We start from the raw sequence: 14,191 nt of genomic DNA, 5'->3' as shown, positions 1-14,191 counted from the left end.
AAATTATTTATAAATATTTATAAATAAAATGATTAAATATATTTTTAATCTATATATTATTTCAAATTTTTGTATATTTTAATTTTTAAATTTTAAAAATGAATAAATATAATTTTTTTAACTCAACTTAAAAAATATATTTATTTTTAAAGTTTAGAAAACGGATTGTATCAAAGTTTAGCATCTGAACGAATTTTAATTTCAACTCAAACTAAAAACATACTTAATCATAAAACAAAACATTATGTAAGTTTATTTTTTCGAATATTTATTCAATAATTCTAAACCTTCTACATTTATATACTTTCATTATACACCTACTCTCATTTTACAATTCCAAATGCATAGAACATGTCAGTGCAAGTGTATAACTATTGAAAAAAACCAGACCATGTAAAACTGAACTTCTAATTAGCCTACTTTGTCCTCTTAAGTTACAGCAAACAGCAATATTCACACATACCAAAATTGTTCATTCTCAAGTAGTGTGTCTCCAAGCAGGGAAACAACATAAGCCAGATGCTGCATATCTATCTGAATTGAACAACATTGTCTTCACAGTTCAACTACCATTAAATGGTTAAGGGACAAAAAACAATGAACATGGTTTCTTGTCTCATCTAGAAGTTAGTCCAGTTCTACTATACACATCAAATATAAAAGCAAAGCTAACAAGTAAAATAAATAAAAACAAAAAACCAAAAGTTCCTAAAATTGGAGCTAGCATCTACACTTCAAACTCTGAAACATTTTCTTCTGAATCATCTACCTGCAAAGGCCTCTGAAAGGCAAAAGGAGGTGGTGGAGGATCAACACTCAATGTTCCATCAAGAACTCTTACTACCTCCCCCATGGAAGGTCTTCTACGTTCATCCATTTGAAGGCACCAAAATGCAATTCTCAACACACGCTCCAGTTCCTCTGAATTGTAACCTCCTTCCATTCTTCTATCAACCACATTCACCACCCTCTCTTCCATCCATTCTTTATAAGCCCACCCACAAAGTTCAACATGTTCATGATCACGACACCCGGTTAACAATGTTAAAACTACCTTGCCAAAATCCTCTACATCCTTCTCAGCTGAAAAGCCACAATATGTTGCCTTCCCATCTGCAATAGCAAATCCAAATTCACTCACCTTGGCCACCAAGTTTTCATCCAACATAACGTTTTCACATTTCAAATTTCCATGGCTGATGAACTCCCTGCACCCCGAGTGCAAATAACATATGGCTTTTGCCACACTTGAGCATATCTCAACTCTCTTTCTCCATGTTAGCATCTTGCATAGTGCAGGATCGTCTATGTACCTGTCCAGTGAACCCTTTTTGCAATATTCATACACCAAAAACCTGTAATCAAACTCACAACAATAACCCTCCAGCTTCACAAGGTTCTTGTGGTGGATGCTACCCATCTTCATTACAGCACTTCGGAACTTTCTTTCTTCCAAGGTTGCGTTCAGGTCTTTCAGTGCAATCGGGTGGTTGTTTGGTAGCAAACCCTTGTACACCTTTGTGCCAATTTGATTCTTGAAATCCCCTGTGAGGCTCTTGATTTCTGAGAAGGACAACACAATTAAACCCTTTGAGTTTGTGGTTGTTAAATGTAAAGTGGCCTTTTGCCTTGTAGAGTTTTTTCTTCTGTAGATGAAGAAGAAAACTCCCAACTGGAGAATAACAATGATGAAAAATGTGCCTGTGGCAGCCCCCATTAGGCAAGGAACACAGAGAGGAGGAGGTGGTTCCGAAGGAGGAGATTTTGTGAGACTTGGATTTACAGCAAATGGAGCTGAACATCTCTTGATAAATGATATTGAGCTCACAGATGGATCTGAATAACCAGTGACATACCCAGTTTTCTTTATTGAGCATAGCGGAGTTCTGTCATTGGAAAAAGTTGCAGCTGTACACTGTGAATCATTCAGACACAGCTGTCGACAATGCTCCAAATTACTTGTGATAACAGAATTATGAGGAGGGTAGAATGCATATAAATATGTGTTCTTGTATTCTATCATATTGGTTCCAGATGAACAATCTCGTTCAAATGGAACCAAACATTTGCTACCCCCATTTACCTTAACCGGGCATTTGCATTCAGCAGCACCTGAGGCATTGAACATACAGACACCAAGTTCACCACAAGTTGCAAAGACCTTGCACTGATTCTCAACAGCTTGCCACACCGATCTCCACAATCCCAAACTTTCAACCCACGAATATAAGCGAAGATTTCCATCCACATCCAGCCGAAGATATCTGTAATTCACAGAATCACTGTGATCCTCTCCAAATGCAGACCAAACAGGTTTCAAGCTTCGGTCTCGAAGTTCTAGAGCTCCACTGGTTGTAAGGAAAGCACTGAGATTCGAAGCAGAAGAAGGGTTTTCACTTGTCCAGTAGATAACATCACTTTCCCAATGCAGCTCCAAACGCCCAGATGCATTCATGTGAAGACTATAGTAACTGGACTTGCTATTCTTGATTGCAGATGCTGCACGAAGCCTTTTATCAGCGAATAAACTTTGTCCTGGGAGAAGAGTATCAGATGGAGTCTCAAAACTTTGCCAAATGATGTGTTGCTCTTTGTCCATTACAACAAGATTTCCATTGTCAAGGAGTGAAGCTGATGCAACGGATCGGTTACCCGTTTTGGTGGTCCAAACAGAAGTTCCATACAAGGAATCAAACAGGACCAGTTCCCCTTCTTGAGTGAGTTCAAAGTAGGACTTGTTACCCACTGTGACATCACCCCCAGCAACCCAAACCACAGTTTGTCGACTATATGGTATAGACTTGGAATTGAATCTAATACCAACACTAAACTGGTTAGGTTGATCTGAAATGTTGAAGAATCCAATCGCAAAATCACCATTGGAGGAAACCCAATAATCATTGTCAAACACAGAAAGTTTAGAACCCAAGGGAATCTCAGTTCCCACCACAGAATAATGCATCAAGAATCCAATGACTATACATAGCAAGAATGGTGATCTAAGGAGGCAATTCCCTTGTCCAAGCATATCTAGATATGCTCAGAGGGGCAAATTAAGAGATACAACAATCAATCCTAAACCCCAACTCTCAGTTACACGTGAAAGACATTGAACTCCACCTCAGCAATTATCATAAACAAATGGGAAGACGGAAGCTGAGATAAGATAAAGATTGAGGCTTTCTGTTTTCGAAGCTCAAAGTGCCGTTCAGAGGTGAAATGATAAAGAACGCAAGACACAAAATTTCTAAGAATATTAGGTAAAGGGTGGAGACAAATTTGAAGAGGTGAGGAGAAAATCCCAAAAGATCCAAGTGGGGTAGAAAAAGGAAAAGAGTTTGGTACCTGAAGGAAGAGTCAAAAGCTCAGAAATTCAAGAAGCCACCAACTACCATTCTCATCACAAAGCTTAGCCATTCCCAGACACAAAAACTCACAAGGTCGCAAGATATGGACTTGACAATGCAACCTGAAACTAGAAAGAGTTTGGAGCCATGTGTGACTTAGCTGCAAGAGTGAGGTTGCTAAGAAGAAGCGCTTTTCATTCTTGTACAAAATAAGAGGGCAAAAAATCTTGTATTAGAAATAAAAATTGAAGCTTTAAACTGAAATGGGGCCCAAATTAGGCCAATGAGGAACCCATTTTCCAGTATACAGTAACTTTTCTGAGCTCAAAGAGACAGAGAGAGAGAGAGAGAGTCTTGAAAGTTGAAATCGAATGTTGGCACATTGCAAATTAATTAAGATTACAACACACTCTACTTCCTATAAACAAAAAAAACAAGGGATAAAAGTTCATTTTCAGTGCTGCATCACATGACCGAAAGAAAAGTGAAATGAAAGTAACACATTTTTTAACGTTTTTTATTTTTAGTTAAAATTAATTATTATTTTTATTTACCAATTTTACCTACATTTTTATAATTTTTAACTAATAAAAACACGTTGAAAAATAATTTAAATATGTTTTAAGTTTCTCTAGATATAATTTTAATAATATATATAACTTACATAAAAGTAATAAGTGCATTACTTAACAGAATTCAACATTTAAAAATAGTTTGACTACTTTAATTTAAAATACTTTACATTAATTTTATTAAAACAATTATTAAATAACAAAGACACAAAATAATTACTTCCCTTATTATATACTATTTTATAAAATAAAAATTATTCATATCTAGAATAGTTTTAATTATAAATAAAAAATTATAATTAATTTATGAGTTAAAATCTAAATTAATATCTAATCTTAATTATAAATATTTTAACTATCAAAAGAAATTAATATTTAAATTAGTTTCTAATTTAAAATAATAAATTAATTTAGAATCAATAATAATAATAGATACATAAATAACAATTAGTAGTAGTAAAGACCGATTTCACTACTAAAAATTCTCATATTACATGAGATTTTTTTTACAAATTTGTTAAAAAAATTTGTAAGAAAAGACTTTTTCCTGCTATTTTTTCTAAGAATTTTAATTGGCAGGTAATTCCTTCGTGGATAATTATTTTCTACAAAATTATAAAATTCGCAAGTATTTTCTACAAAATTTGTTGCGAAAAGTGTTTTATACAAAATATTTTGTAAAAAAATTGGCAGCAATTTCCTACAATTTTTTTTTCATAACAAAATTTACAAGTGTTTCATACAAAAAAAAATTCAAAACAAAATTGGCAGGAAATATGAGTTTTTGTAGTAGTGTTTAAATTTTAATTATTTTAGATGTCATTAAATTTTATAATAATTAGTAATAGAGACCGATTTAAATTTTAATTCATAAATTAATTATAAATTTCTGTTTAAAATAAAAAGTTTATTTTAGATACCATTACTTTTAGTTTAAAAAATGATATTTTAGTCAATATATAAACTAACTAGCATCATCAGGTTACTATTTAATGTTTTCTTGTAATATTTAATCGTATTAATTAACATTTCTAATTTTTAAAATCATATATTAAATTAATAAGAGTAAAAGTTAAAAACAATAATAAAAATTTTAAACAGCTAACTTTATTTTCTGTAATGAAATTGAAACATACACATATTTAAATGTATATAGAAAGAAAAAGAAATGTGTAAGTATTATTTTTTGTACTATAATATTTATAACTATTGGTGGAATTCTTCGTGATTCTAAGATCCGTTGTATACAAAGGCTACCGTGGTTACGAACACATTACGTGTGAATCAAGTTCAGCATTAAATCAAGTTTTCTTTCTTAATAATTTTTCAACCTTCTTTTTAATATATTCTATTTTTTATTATATTTTTTATTTCCACATAGTAAAACAATGACAAGAAAAGAGTTATATGATAAAGAGTTCGTTTGACATTCTTTTTAAGAGAAAATTCGCATTGTATTAAAGTTGAGCTTATATTTTTATTTTTGTCTGTGTCCTTTTAATGTTTTTTATTTATTTATCTCTGTATTCACAATTTAAGAGAATCAAAACGATGCATTTTTTTTGTAAAGATTAAAATTTTATTTTAACTTACTATTAAATATGACTGAAATTGTGTTGGTAAATTTAAATCCCAAAAAACAAATTCCAGCATAACTTAAGTTAAATGTCTTAAGTAAATATCAGGTTCTCATGAATGGATTCGTCCTTTGATTCTACTGCTATCATCTTCTATAGCATGCAGACATATGCCATTGCATGGTGTCTCTATTATTACGTCAAAGTTATCATGTCAAATATTATATGTTTCTCGTACATGTCACAAATAATCTTCTATTATTTAAGAGCTATTATTCAGGTCATAATATGTCTATTTCATAGAATCACAAATAAAGAGATTACCTGGTAACCCAAAAAAAAATAATCTTTACTAGGTTTAAAGGTATTACTTTAAGATTTTTGTAGTTTTTTTCTCTCATTTAATTTAATTTGTCGAGAGAAAATATATATCACTACAAGAAAATTCTCAATTAAAAATCAGAGTGTGTAATGTTTTAAATTAGTGAAGTAAATCCTCATAAGTTGGAGTAGTATTACAAAAGTGTATTAGAATATGAACTTTAAGTTTAACTCAATCTCACAAAACCAATTTTGTAAGTTGAGATTTACATCCATTTATATATTATAAAATTATCTTATTTCTACTCAACGTAAGACTTCCAATAAAATAAATCTCTCATAATTATTTAAAGTAAATCATCAAAACAATGCAATTACTCCAGAAAAGAGGATTTGGATAGCTTTATCACACAACCTAGTTCATATAATATTATACATAAAAAAAAAGTGATAATTTTGAATTATAGAGCACCCATAAAAATGAAGAAATTAATCGTAGGGACCAAAATCAAATTCAATTATATTACATTGTCTAAAAATATATAAGTAGATTTAATTTAGTAAATTATCTATCAACTTTCACCTAGTTATTTTTAGTTTTCATGTTGTTTTTTACTGGTATAACTAATTTGGGTTGGGTCGAGTTTCATGTAACCTTTTTAATGAAGTTAACCAGATTTAATTAGATTTGATTGGGTTTAAATTTTTCTTCATTCAAATTGAATTGAATCCAATTTACAAAAGGGTTAAGTTGAATCATTTAAAAATGTTAGATATAGTTTGATATTATTAAGATATTGTTAGATATTGATAACCACAATATCAAACAATATCTTTTATTTAATCTTTTTATTTTCAGTTACTCTTTTTACTTGTACCTCTCTCTATTATAAATAGATTACCCTATGTGTGGTTTATACACAAGGGAGATTAATCTCAATCCCTATCTTCTTTATTCTCAACATGGTATCTAGAGCTTAAGGTTTTTTTTTCCACTATCGCTGCCTCCACCTCTGCCGCCACCGCCGCTGCTGCCACCGGAGCCGCCGGCGCCACTGCCGGCGCCGCCGCCGGAGTAGTCGCCGGAGCAGTCGCCGGAGCCGCTGCCGGAGCCGTCGCCGGAGCTGCCGCCGAAGTCGCCACCACCGTTGTCGTCGCCGGAGTGTTAGTTCCGACCGGCGACCATACAGTTTTGATCATCCCTCACGCGCCATTCGAAGCCGCATTCGAAGCCGCGTGTCTTCCAGTTCCTCTATGGCGTCTTCCGCTGCTTCTTTCTGTTCTGAACTCTCTTCTGTTTCATCCGATATACTTGTTATGTACAACAAATTTCTCAAATGGTATAAGGATCAACAGTTTTCTAGTTCCACTGCATCTGTTGCTCACACAGGTACATCTTTTGTTGGTCTGACTCAATCTTCTTCTCCTGGTCCTTGGGTTTTTGATTGGTCCTTGGGTTTTTGATTCAGGAGCCACTGATCATATTACTGGTAACAAATCTTTGTTCTCTTCTTTATCCTCTACTAATCCTTTACCTTCTGTTACACTCGCTGATGGTTCTAGAGTCTCATCTCATGGTGTTGGCACTGTGAAACTTTTTCCTTCTTTAACCATTGATAATGTTCTTTATGTCCCTGGGTCTCCTTTTAACCTGTTGTCCATCAGTCGCCTAACTCGTTCTCTTGATTGTGTTGTTTCTTTTACCAACAATTCTGTCTGTTTACAGGATCGGAGTTCGAAACAGGTGATTAGCACAGGATATGAGTCTCATGGTCTTTATCATCTTCGTCCCTCTACACACATTGGTGCAGTTATGGAGTCTCCCTCTCTTACAACAGCTTGTCCCTGCCTTGTCCAAGTTGTCTCGTTTGGATTGTGAGTCGTGTCAATTAGGCAAGCATACTCGTACTTCTTTTCCTCGTAGTGTCACACGTGATGCTTCGTCCCCTTTTGCCTTGGTTCACTCTGACATTTGGGGTCCTAGCCGCGTTAAGTCTACTTTAGGTTTTCTATACTTTGTTACTTTCATTGATGATTACTCCAGATGCACTTGGTTATTTCTAATGAAACATCGTTCGGAATTATTCCATATCTTTCAATCTTTTTTTAATGAAATTAAAACTCAGTTTGGTGTTTCTATTAGAGTTTTGCGTAGTGATAATGGCCGTGAATATCTTTCTCATTCTTTCAAACAATTTCTGGCTTCTCACGGTATTCTGCATCAAACTTCTTGTGCTTATACCCCTCAACAAAATGGTGTAGCTGAACGTAAAAATAGACATCTTATGGAAACCACTCGCACTCTTTTAATTCATGGCGAGGTTCCTGAACATTTCTGGGGTGATGCCATTCTTACTGCCTGTTATCTCATTAATCGTATGCCTTCTTCGGTTTTAAAGAATAACATACCTCACTCCATTTTATTCCCTCATGAACCTCTTCATCCCTTACCTTTAAGAGTTTTCGGGTCTACATGTTTTGTTCATAATTTTAGTCCTGGTCTTGACAAGCTTTCTCCTAGATCACATAAGTGTGTTTTCTTAGGGTTTACAAGATCACAAAGAGGATACAAATGTTTTTCTCCTTTTCTTAACCGTTATTTTGTGTCTGCAGATGTCACCTTTAATGAGTTCTCCCTTTATTTTAAGAGTCAATCTTCACCTCTGACTCCATCCAATCCTGACAACTCTTCTAATACCTTTAACGTTCCTATTGTTTGTGACCCTCTTACTGTGTCTTCTTCACCCTCGGTTCCTGCTCCATAGTCACCTGCTCCTCCACCACCTCTTCAGGTTTATAGTCGCCGTAATCGATCACAACCACCACCATGTGACTCCACTCCAGTGCCAACTACTCTGTCTCCTCCGGCCCTGACACCTGAGTCTGACCTTCCCATTGCCCTCCGAAAAGGTATGTGTTCTACCCGTAATCCCTCTCCCCATTATATTGCTTTGAGTTATCATCGCTTGTCATTACCTTTTTATACATGTCTTTCCTCTCTTTCTTCTGTGACCATTCCAAAAATTGTCCGTGACGCTTTAGCCCATCCTGGTTGGCGTCAGGCCATGGCAGATGAATTAAGTGCTCTTCATAATAGTGGAACTTGGGAACTGGTCCCGTTGCCGTCTGGGAAATCTGTTGTTGGTTGCAGGTGGGTGTTTGCTATCAAAGTTGGACCTAATGGTACTATTGATCGCCTCAAAGCTCGTCTTGTAGCCAAAGGTTATACTCAAATTTTTGGGTTGGATTATGGAGATACTTTTTCCCCCGTGGCAAAGATGGCTTCTGTTCGTTTATTTATCGCCATGGCCGCTCTTAAACAATGGCCTCTTTATCAACTGCATGTTAAGAATGCTTTCCTCAATGGTGATTTGCAAGAGGAAATTTATATGGAGCAACCTCCTGGGTTTGTTGCTCAGGGGGAGTCTTCTGGGATGGTATGTCGTCTTCGCAAATCACTATATGGCCTAAAACAATCTCCTAGGGCCTGGTTTGGAAAGTTTAGCAATGTTGTTCAACAATTTGGTATGACTCGGTGTGAAACAGATCATTCTGTTTTTTATCAACACTCGAGTGCTGGATGTGTTTACTTGATAGTATATGTTGATGACATCGTTCTTACAGGGAGTAACAACCATGGCATCTCTCAGTTGAAACAACATATCTGTCACCATTTTCAGACCAAAGATCTTGGCAAACTCAGATATTTCTTGGGTATTGAGGTGGCACAGTCCAATGATGGTATTGTTATATCTCAAAGAAAGTATGCCATGGATATTCTGGAGGAAACTGGACTGATGAGTTCAAAGTCTGTTGATACACCCATGGATCTCAATACTAAACTTCTACCAAATCAGGGGGAGCCTATATCTGATCCTGAGCAGTATAGACGATTGGTTGGGAAATTGAATTATCTTACCGTTACTCGTCCTGACATTTCCTTTGCAGTCAGTGTGGTAAGCCAATTTCTTAATTCTCCATGTGAAGATCATTGGAATGCAGTCATTCGCATCTTGAAGTATATTAAAAAATCTCCTGGAAAAGGATTGTTATATGGTTCTAATAACCATACAAGAGTTGTTTGCTATTCAGATGCTGATTGGGCAGGATCTCCTTCTGATAGAAGATCTACATCTGGGTATTGTGTCTCCATTGGTGGTAACTTGATCTCGTGGAAAAGTAAGAAACAGAGTGTTGTAGCAAGATCTAGTGCAGAAGCAGAATATAGAGCTATGGCCTCAGCTGCCTGTGAACTTGTTTGGCTCAAGCAATTGCTTCAAGAGTTACAATTTGGAGATATTACTCAAATGACACTTGTATGTGACAATCAGGCTGCCCTTCATATTAGCTCTAATCCTGTCTTTCATGAGAGGACTAAACACATTGAGATTGATTGTCATTTCGTTCGGGAAAAGGTTATGTCTGGAGACATCAAGACTGAGTTTGTTAACTCAAGTGATCAGTTAGCAGATATTTTTACGAAGTCTTTACGGGGGCCTAGAATTGATTATATTTGTAACAAGCTTGGCACATACGATTTGTATGCTCCAGCTTGAGGGGGAGTGTTAGATATAGTTTGATATTATTAAGATATTGTTAGATATTGATAACCACAATATCAAACAATATCTTCTATTTAATCTTTTTATTTTCAGTTACTCTTTTTACTTGTACCTCTCTCTATTATAAATAGATTACCCTATGTGTGGTTTATACACAAGGGAGATTAATCTCAATCCCTATCTTCTTTATTCTCAACAAAAAACATATCAAATTTAAAAATTATTTTAAAATAATACCTTTTTATATTTTAAAATATTATTATAAGATAATAACAATGCTTATAACACATACATAAATTACACTTATATGATAAAACATAAAATTATATTTTATATCAAATAAATAATATTCTTATTGAGTTAGGTCGAGTTTGTTGAGTCTGGAATTCATAAACTCATTATACAATTTAATTCTAATTTAGATAAAATATAGAAAAAATTAACTCAACCTAGAAAGCTAACATACAAGAATGTAATTGAGTTGAAGATCAAATGCAACTTATTTACACTCTTATATTTTTCATTTTGTTTTGCTATTTTTAATTTATCAAAAAATAAAAGTAATATTATATTATAGTTGATGAGATTTTTAATTAAGACAACCAGAAAAAGACAAGGAAGACAATACGGCATTCGAGAATGTAAAAGGAACGAACATGCCATAGCAGCCACATCCACATTATCTTATTATTATTATTATACTCTCTCTTTTTTTATTGCGTCTGTCAAAAGAAGTTGAAAACAAAGATACTTTATTTTTTCCACACCTTCTCTTTAAAATGTTTAGTAAACAATAATGTCTATGTTTATACGGTGGTTACTTAGATAAAATATATAAATAAAGCAAGAGATCAATTTTCAAATATTGCTATTACAAAAAATTATACCGTTAACTAATTGAAAATAAATTTATATAATTTCAAAATTAATTATTATGGAAATTAATAAATAATTCTATGGTTCAATTTGTAAATATGACAACATAAAAAGTATGTGTATTTATAAAACTGCACAAAAGAAAAAATGAAGTAAATTTATTGATAGATAAAATTCATCGATAAATCAAAATTATAAATGGTTAAAAAATATATTGTTAAAATAGTTGTTGATAAATTTTATTAATAAAGAGAAAAATTTTGATCACTAAATATTATGATTTGTTTTTTTTATCTTCTCTTCTTTTCTCAATATTTTTCTTCTTTATCCTCTTTTTCTCCTTCGTTGTGTTTGTCATCACCTCTCCCTTCTCTTCTCGTTCTTCCCCCCTTCTCCTCCTCTTTCACCTCCACCGTTGTCATTAACATCAACAGTAGCCACAAGTTAGCTTAGCCACCACCATCACCTCTTTCTCTTCCTCTTCTTCCTCATCCTTCTTTCTTCTTTCTTGTCCTCCTCATCCTCCTTGTTCTTCTTTTTTTCTTCTAACCCAATTCAATCAATTTATAACAAATATTTCGTTAAATATTTCAAAAAGTTATTATCCATTTTATTGATGAATTACTAACAGAATTTTTAGAAAAATATAATTACGGATAAATTTTAAAAATTTGAATTATTAATGAATTTATCAATGCATTTTACCACAACATGGTAAAGTCCAAGATGAAGAGATATAAAAAAAGGACCAGAACTAAACATATGATAATATGAAAATCAGAAAAAATAATAATAATACAAATTCAAGATAAAAGAAAATTGAAAGTAAAAAATAACCTAAACATATTAGAACCTTGATCATATTCAACTTGTAGCCCATTGAACGTGTCTCTCCAATTTGTAGGTGCAAAACAAGTGCTAATAAATACAAAAAGTTAAAAAAGAAACTGTATATACGGATGAAGTATATCATCCTTGAATTGAATCTACTAACCTAATCATACAATTTCTTTTCTTGTGGTGTAGGCAGCTAACCTAGCAAAATTCACAAAAATGTGCACTCTAAACCCCGTAAAACTCAATAATCTAAAAAAAGGAGACATGTGACAAGTTCAATCGCGTGCATTCCTTTTCACTCTTTTCCCTTAAAAAACATACTCAATCAAACATTTCTTAGCAATAGAAATACATTACATGGCGATGAAAGTTACTTGTAGCTTTCAACGATACTTGTAAATGATCTTAGTGTTGGAGCTTTCCGTTTTCACTGTTTACAAAGGAGATGAGCACGAGGGTTGAAGAAATGCAGACACGTGTGAGTGCGGTAGAAACGCAAATGAAAAGGACGAGTGCGAAAGAAACGAACGAACATGAGAGCGCTGAGTGCGGCAAAAACGAATGAACGTACGAACACTGAGTGCAATAGAAAACGAGTGTTGGGCACAACAAAAATAGAATGGATGCCGATGAAAGAAGGGAATGTGAGGACCCAATTTTTTTTTTAATTAAAAGAGTACAACAATAGACAACACTGGTTCAATTACATGCTCTCTATTAGGATCCCATTACATGACACTTTTCTCTACGAACGCTCTCATTTGATCTACTAAAATTAAAAAAATAAAAATTGAATATAGATAGCACTTATTAAAAAATACGTTTTCTATGTGAAGTCAAATAGAAAAGGCTTTTTTAATTAAGCGCTATCTAAAGTGTGTTGTCTATTGATACTTTTGGCATAGTGTCATTTACTTTTTATGCAACAACATTGGTTTAATTTAAAGTGATTGATTTTATTTTAATATTATCATTCCAAAAAATTATTTTCTTTATATAATATATATAATTTTAATTTGGTTTTAGGTTGAAGTGTATTATATTTTTTAAATGCTTTTTTATTATTATTGGAAAGTAAGTGTATTATCTTTAGTCAACATGATGTCCATATTTATATTCTTTTCAATCCATGTTAATTGTAAAATGATAGATTGCTAGTTGTAAAAATAAATTTATAGTTGATAATTGATATTTATTTTACCAATTGAATAAATTGACAAAAACATTAAACTTTTTGACTTAAAACAACTAATAGATAGCAATTTGCGTGGTGTCCTTAGGAAGAAAATGGTTGAAATTGAAAAGGTGGTGATTCCAAAAACCATGTGAAAGACCACCACCTTATGCGAGTTGGCTAAAGAAAATAGAGCTTTGAATGAACATGAAAAGATAACATTTGAGGCACACTTAACAAAAGCAAAGAAATAAGGAAGATTCTTTGTTTCATTGGTGTCACTACCTCTTTTTCATCGAAAGAATACAACATTATTAAATTGTGTGTCAAAAACTGCTCGTGGGATGCATATTGTATGCAACGTAAAAAGTTGCCTTTTCCCATCTTCAATTGTCAACCACCATATATGGACCCACCAATCAAATTTATTTATTCCTAGCTTTGGAACCAATTTATATTCTTGAAATATGTTCATACATATTTATTTTAATATCTCAAAATATATTAATATTAATGCATTTTGAAAGTTCAACATAGACACCAGAACTGTCATAATAGGTTAAAATTTGTGAACCAAACATGCTCCTCACGAGTTTGGATTGGGTTGAAAATTTTTCATAAAATTCAATACAGGTTAATTTTTGACCGGTTCATCCGGGTTGAACCCGTAGTGAACCGGGTTGGTGAGCCAACCCGCAAATAAAGGGTCACACAAGTATTTTTTATTTAGTTGAGTTTTGTATTTGGGTCAAGTTAGGTTGTTTTTTTTAGCCAATGCAATGCATAGATAATTTGTATTTTTTGTAATTTTAGTTTATATTTGGAATGTATTAAAATTTATTTAGATTTTAATTAGAATTATAATTTAACTTTGACTGAAAAAAATTGTATTTTTTTAATTAAGTGAATCCGTAAGCCAACCCGT

General features: G+C 33.1%; 1 protein-coding gene and 1 pseudogene across 1 annotated transcript; one reads left to right on the top strand and one right to left on the bottom strand.

Moving 5' to 3' along the window:
* Positions 1 to 452: 452 nt before the first annotated feature.
* Positions 453 to 3,689, bottom strand: LOC114192568 (curculin-like (mannose-binding) lectin family protein / PAN domain-containing protein). The gene has a single exon (XM_028082328.2). The coding sequence runs from the start codon at positions 3,026 to 3,028 to the stop codon at positions 728 to 730; it is 2,301 nt and encodes a 766-aa protein (XP_027938129.1). The 5' UTR covers positions 3,029 to 3,689; the 3' UTR covers positions 453 to 727.
* A 5,925-nt stretch (positions 3,690 to 9,614) lies between these two features.
* LOC146884530 (secreted RxLR effector protein 161 pseudogene) lies at positions 9,615 to 10,472 on the top strand (annotated as a pseudogene).
* Positions 10,473 to 14,191: the final 3,719 nt, after the last annotated feature.

This window comes from Vigna unguiculata, chromosome 7, assembly GCF_037176805.1.
Source record: "Vigna unguiculata cultivar grain cowpea cultivar isolate G323 ecotype 2 chromosome 7, ASM3717680v1, whole genome shotgun sequence".
Lineage (NCBI taxonomy): Eukaryota > Viridiplantae > Streptophyta > Magnoliopsida > Fabales > Fabaceae > Vigna > Vigna unguiculata.
Note: the sequence above shows the minus strand (reverse complement) of the source record. Positions and strands in the feature narration are given on the sequence as shown.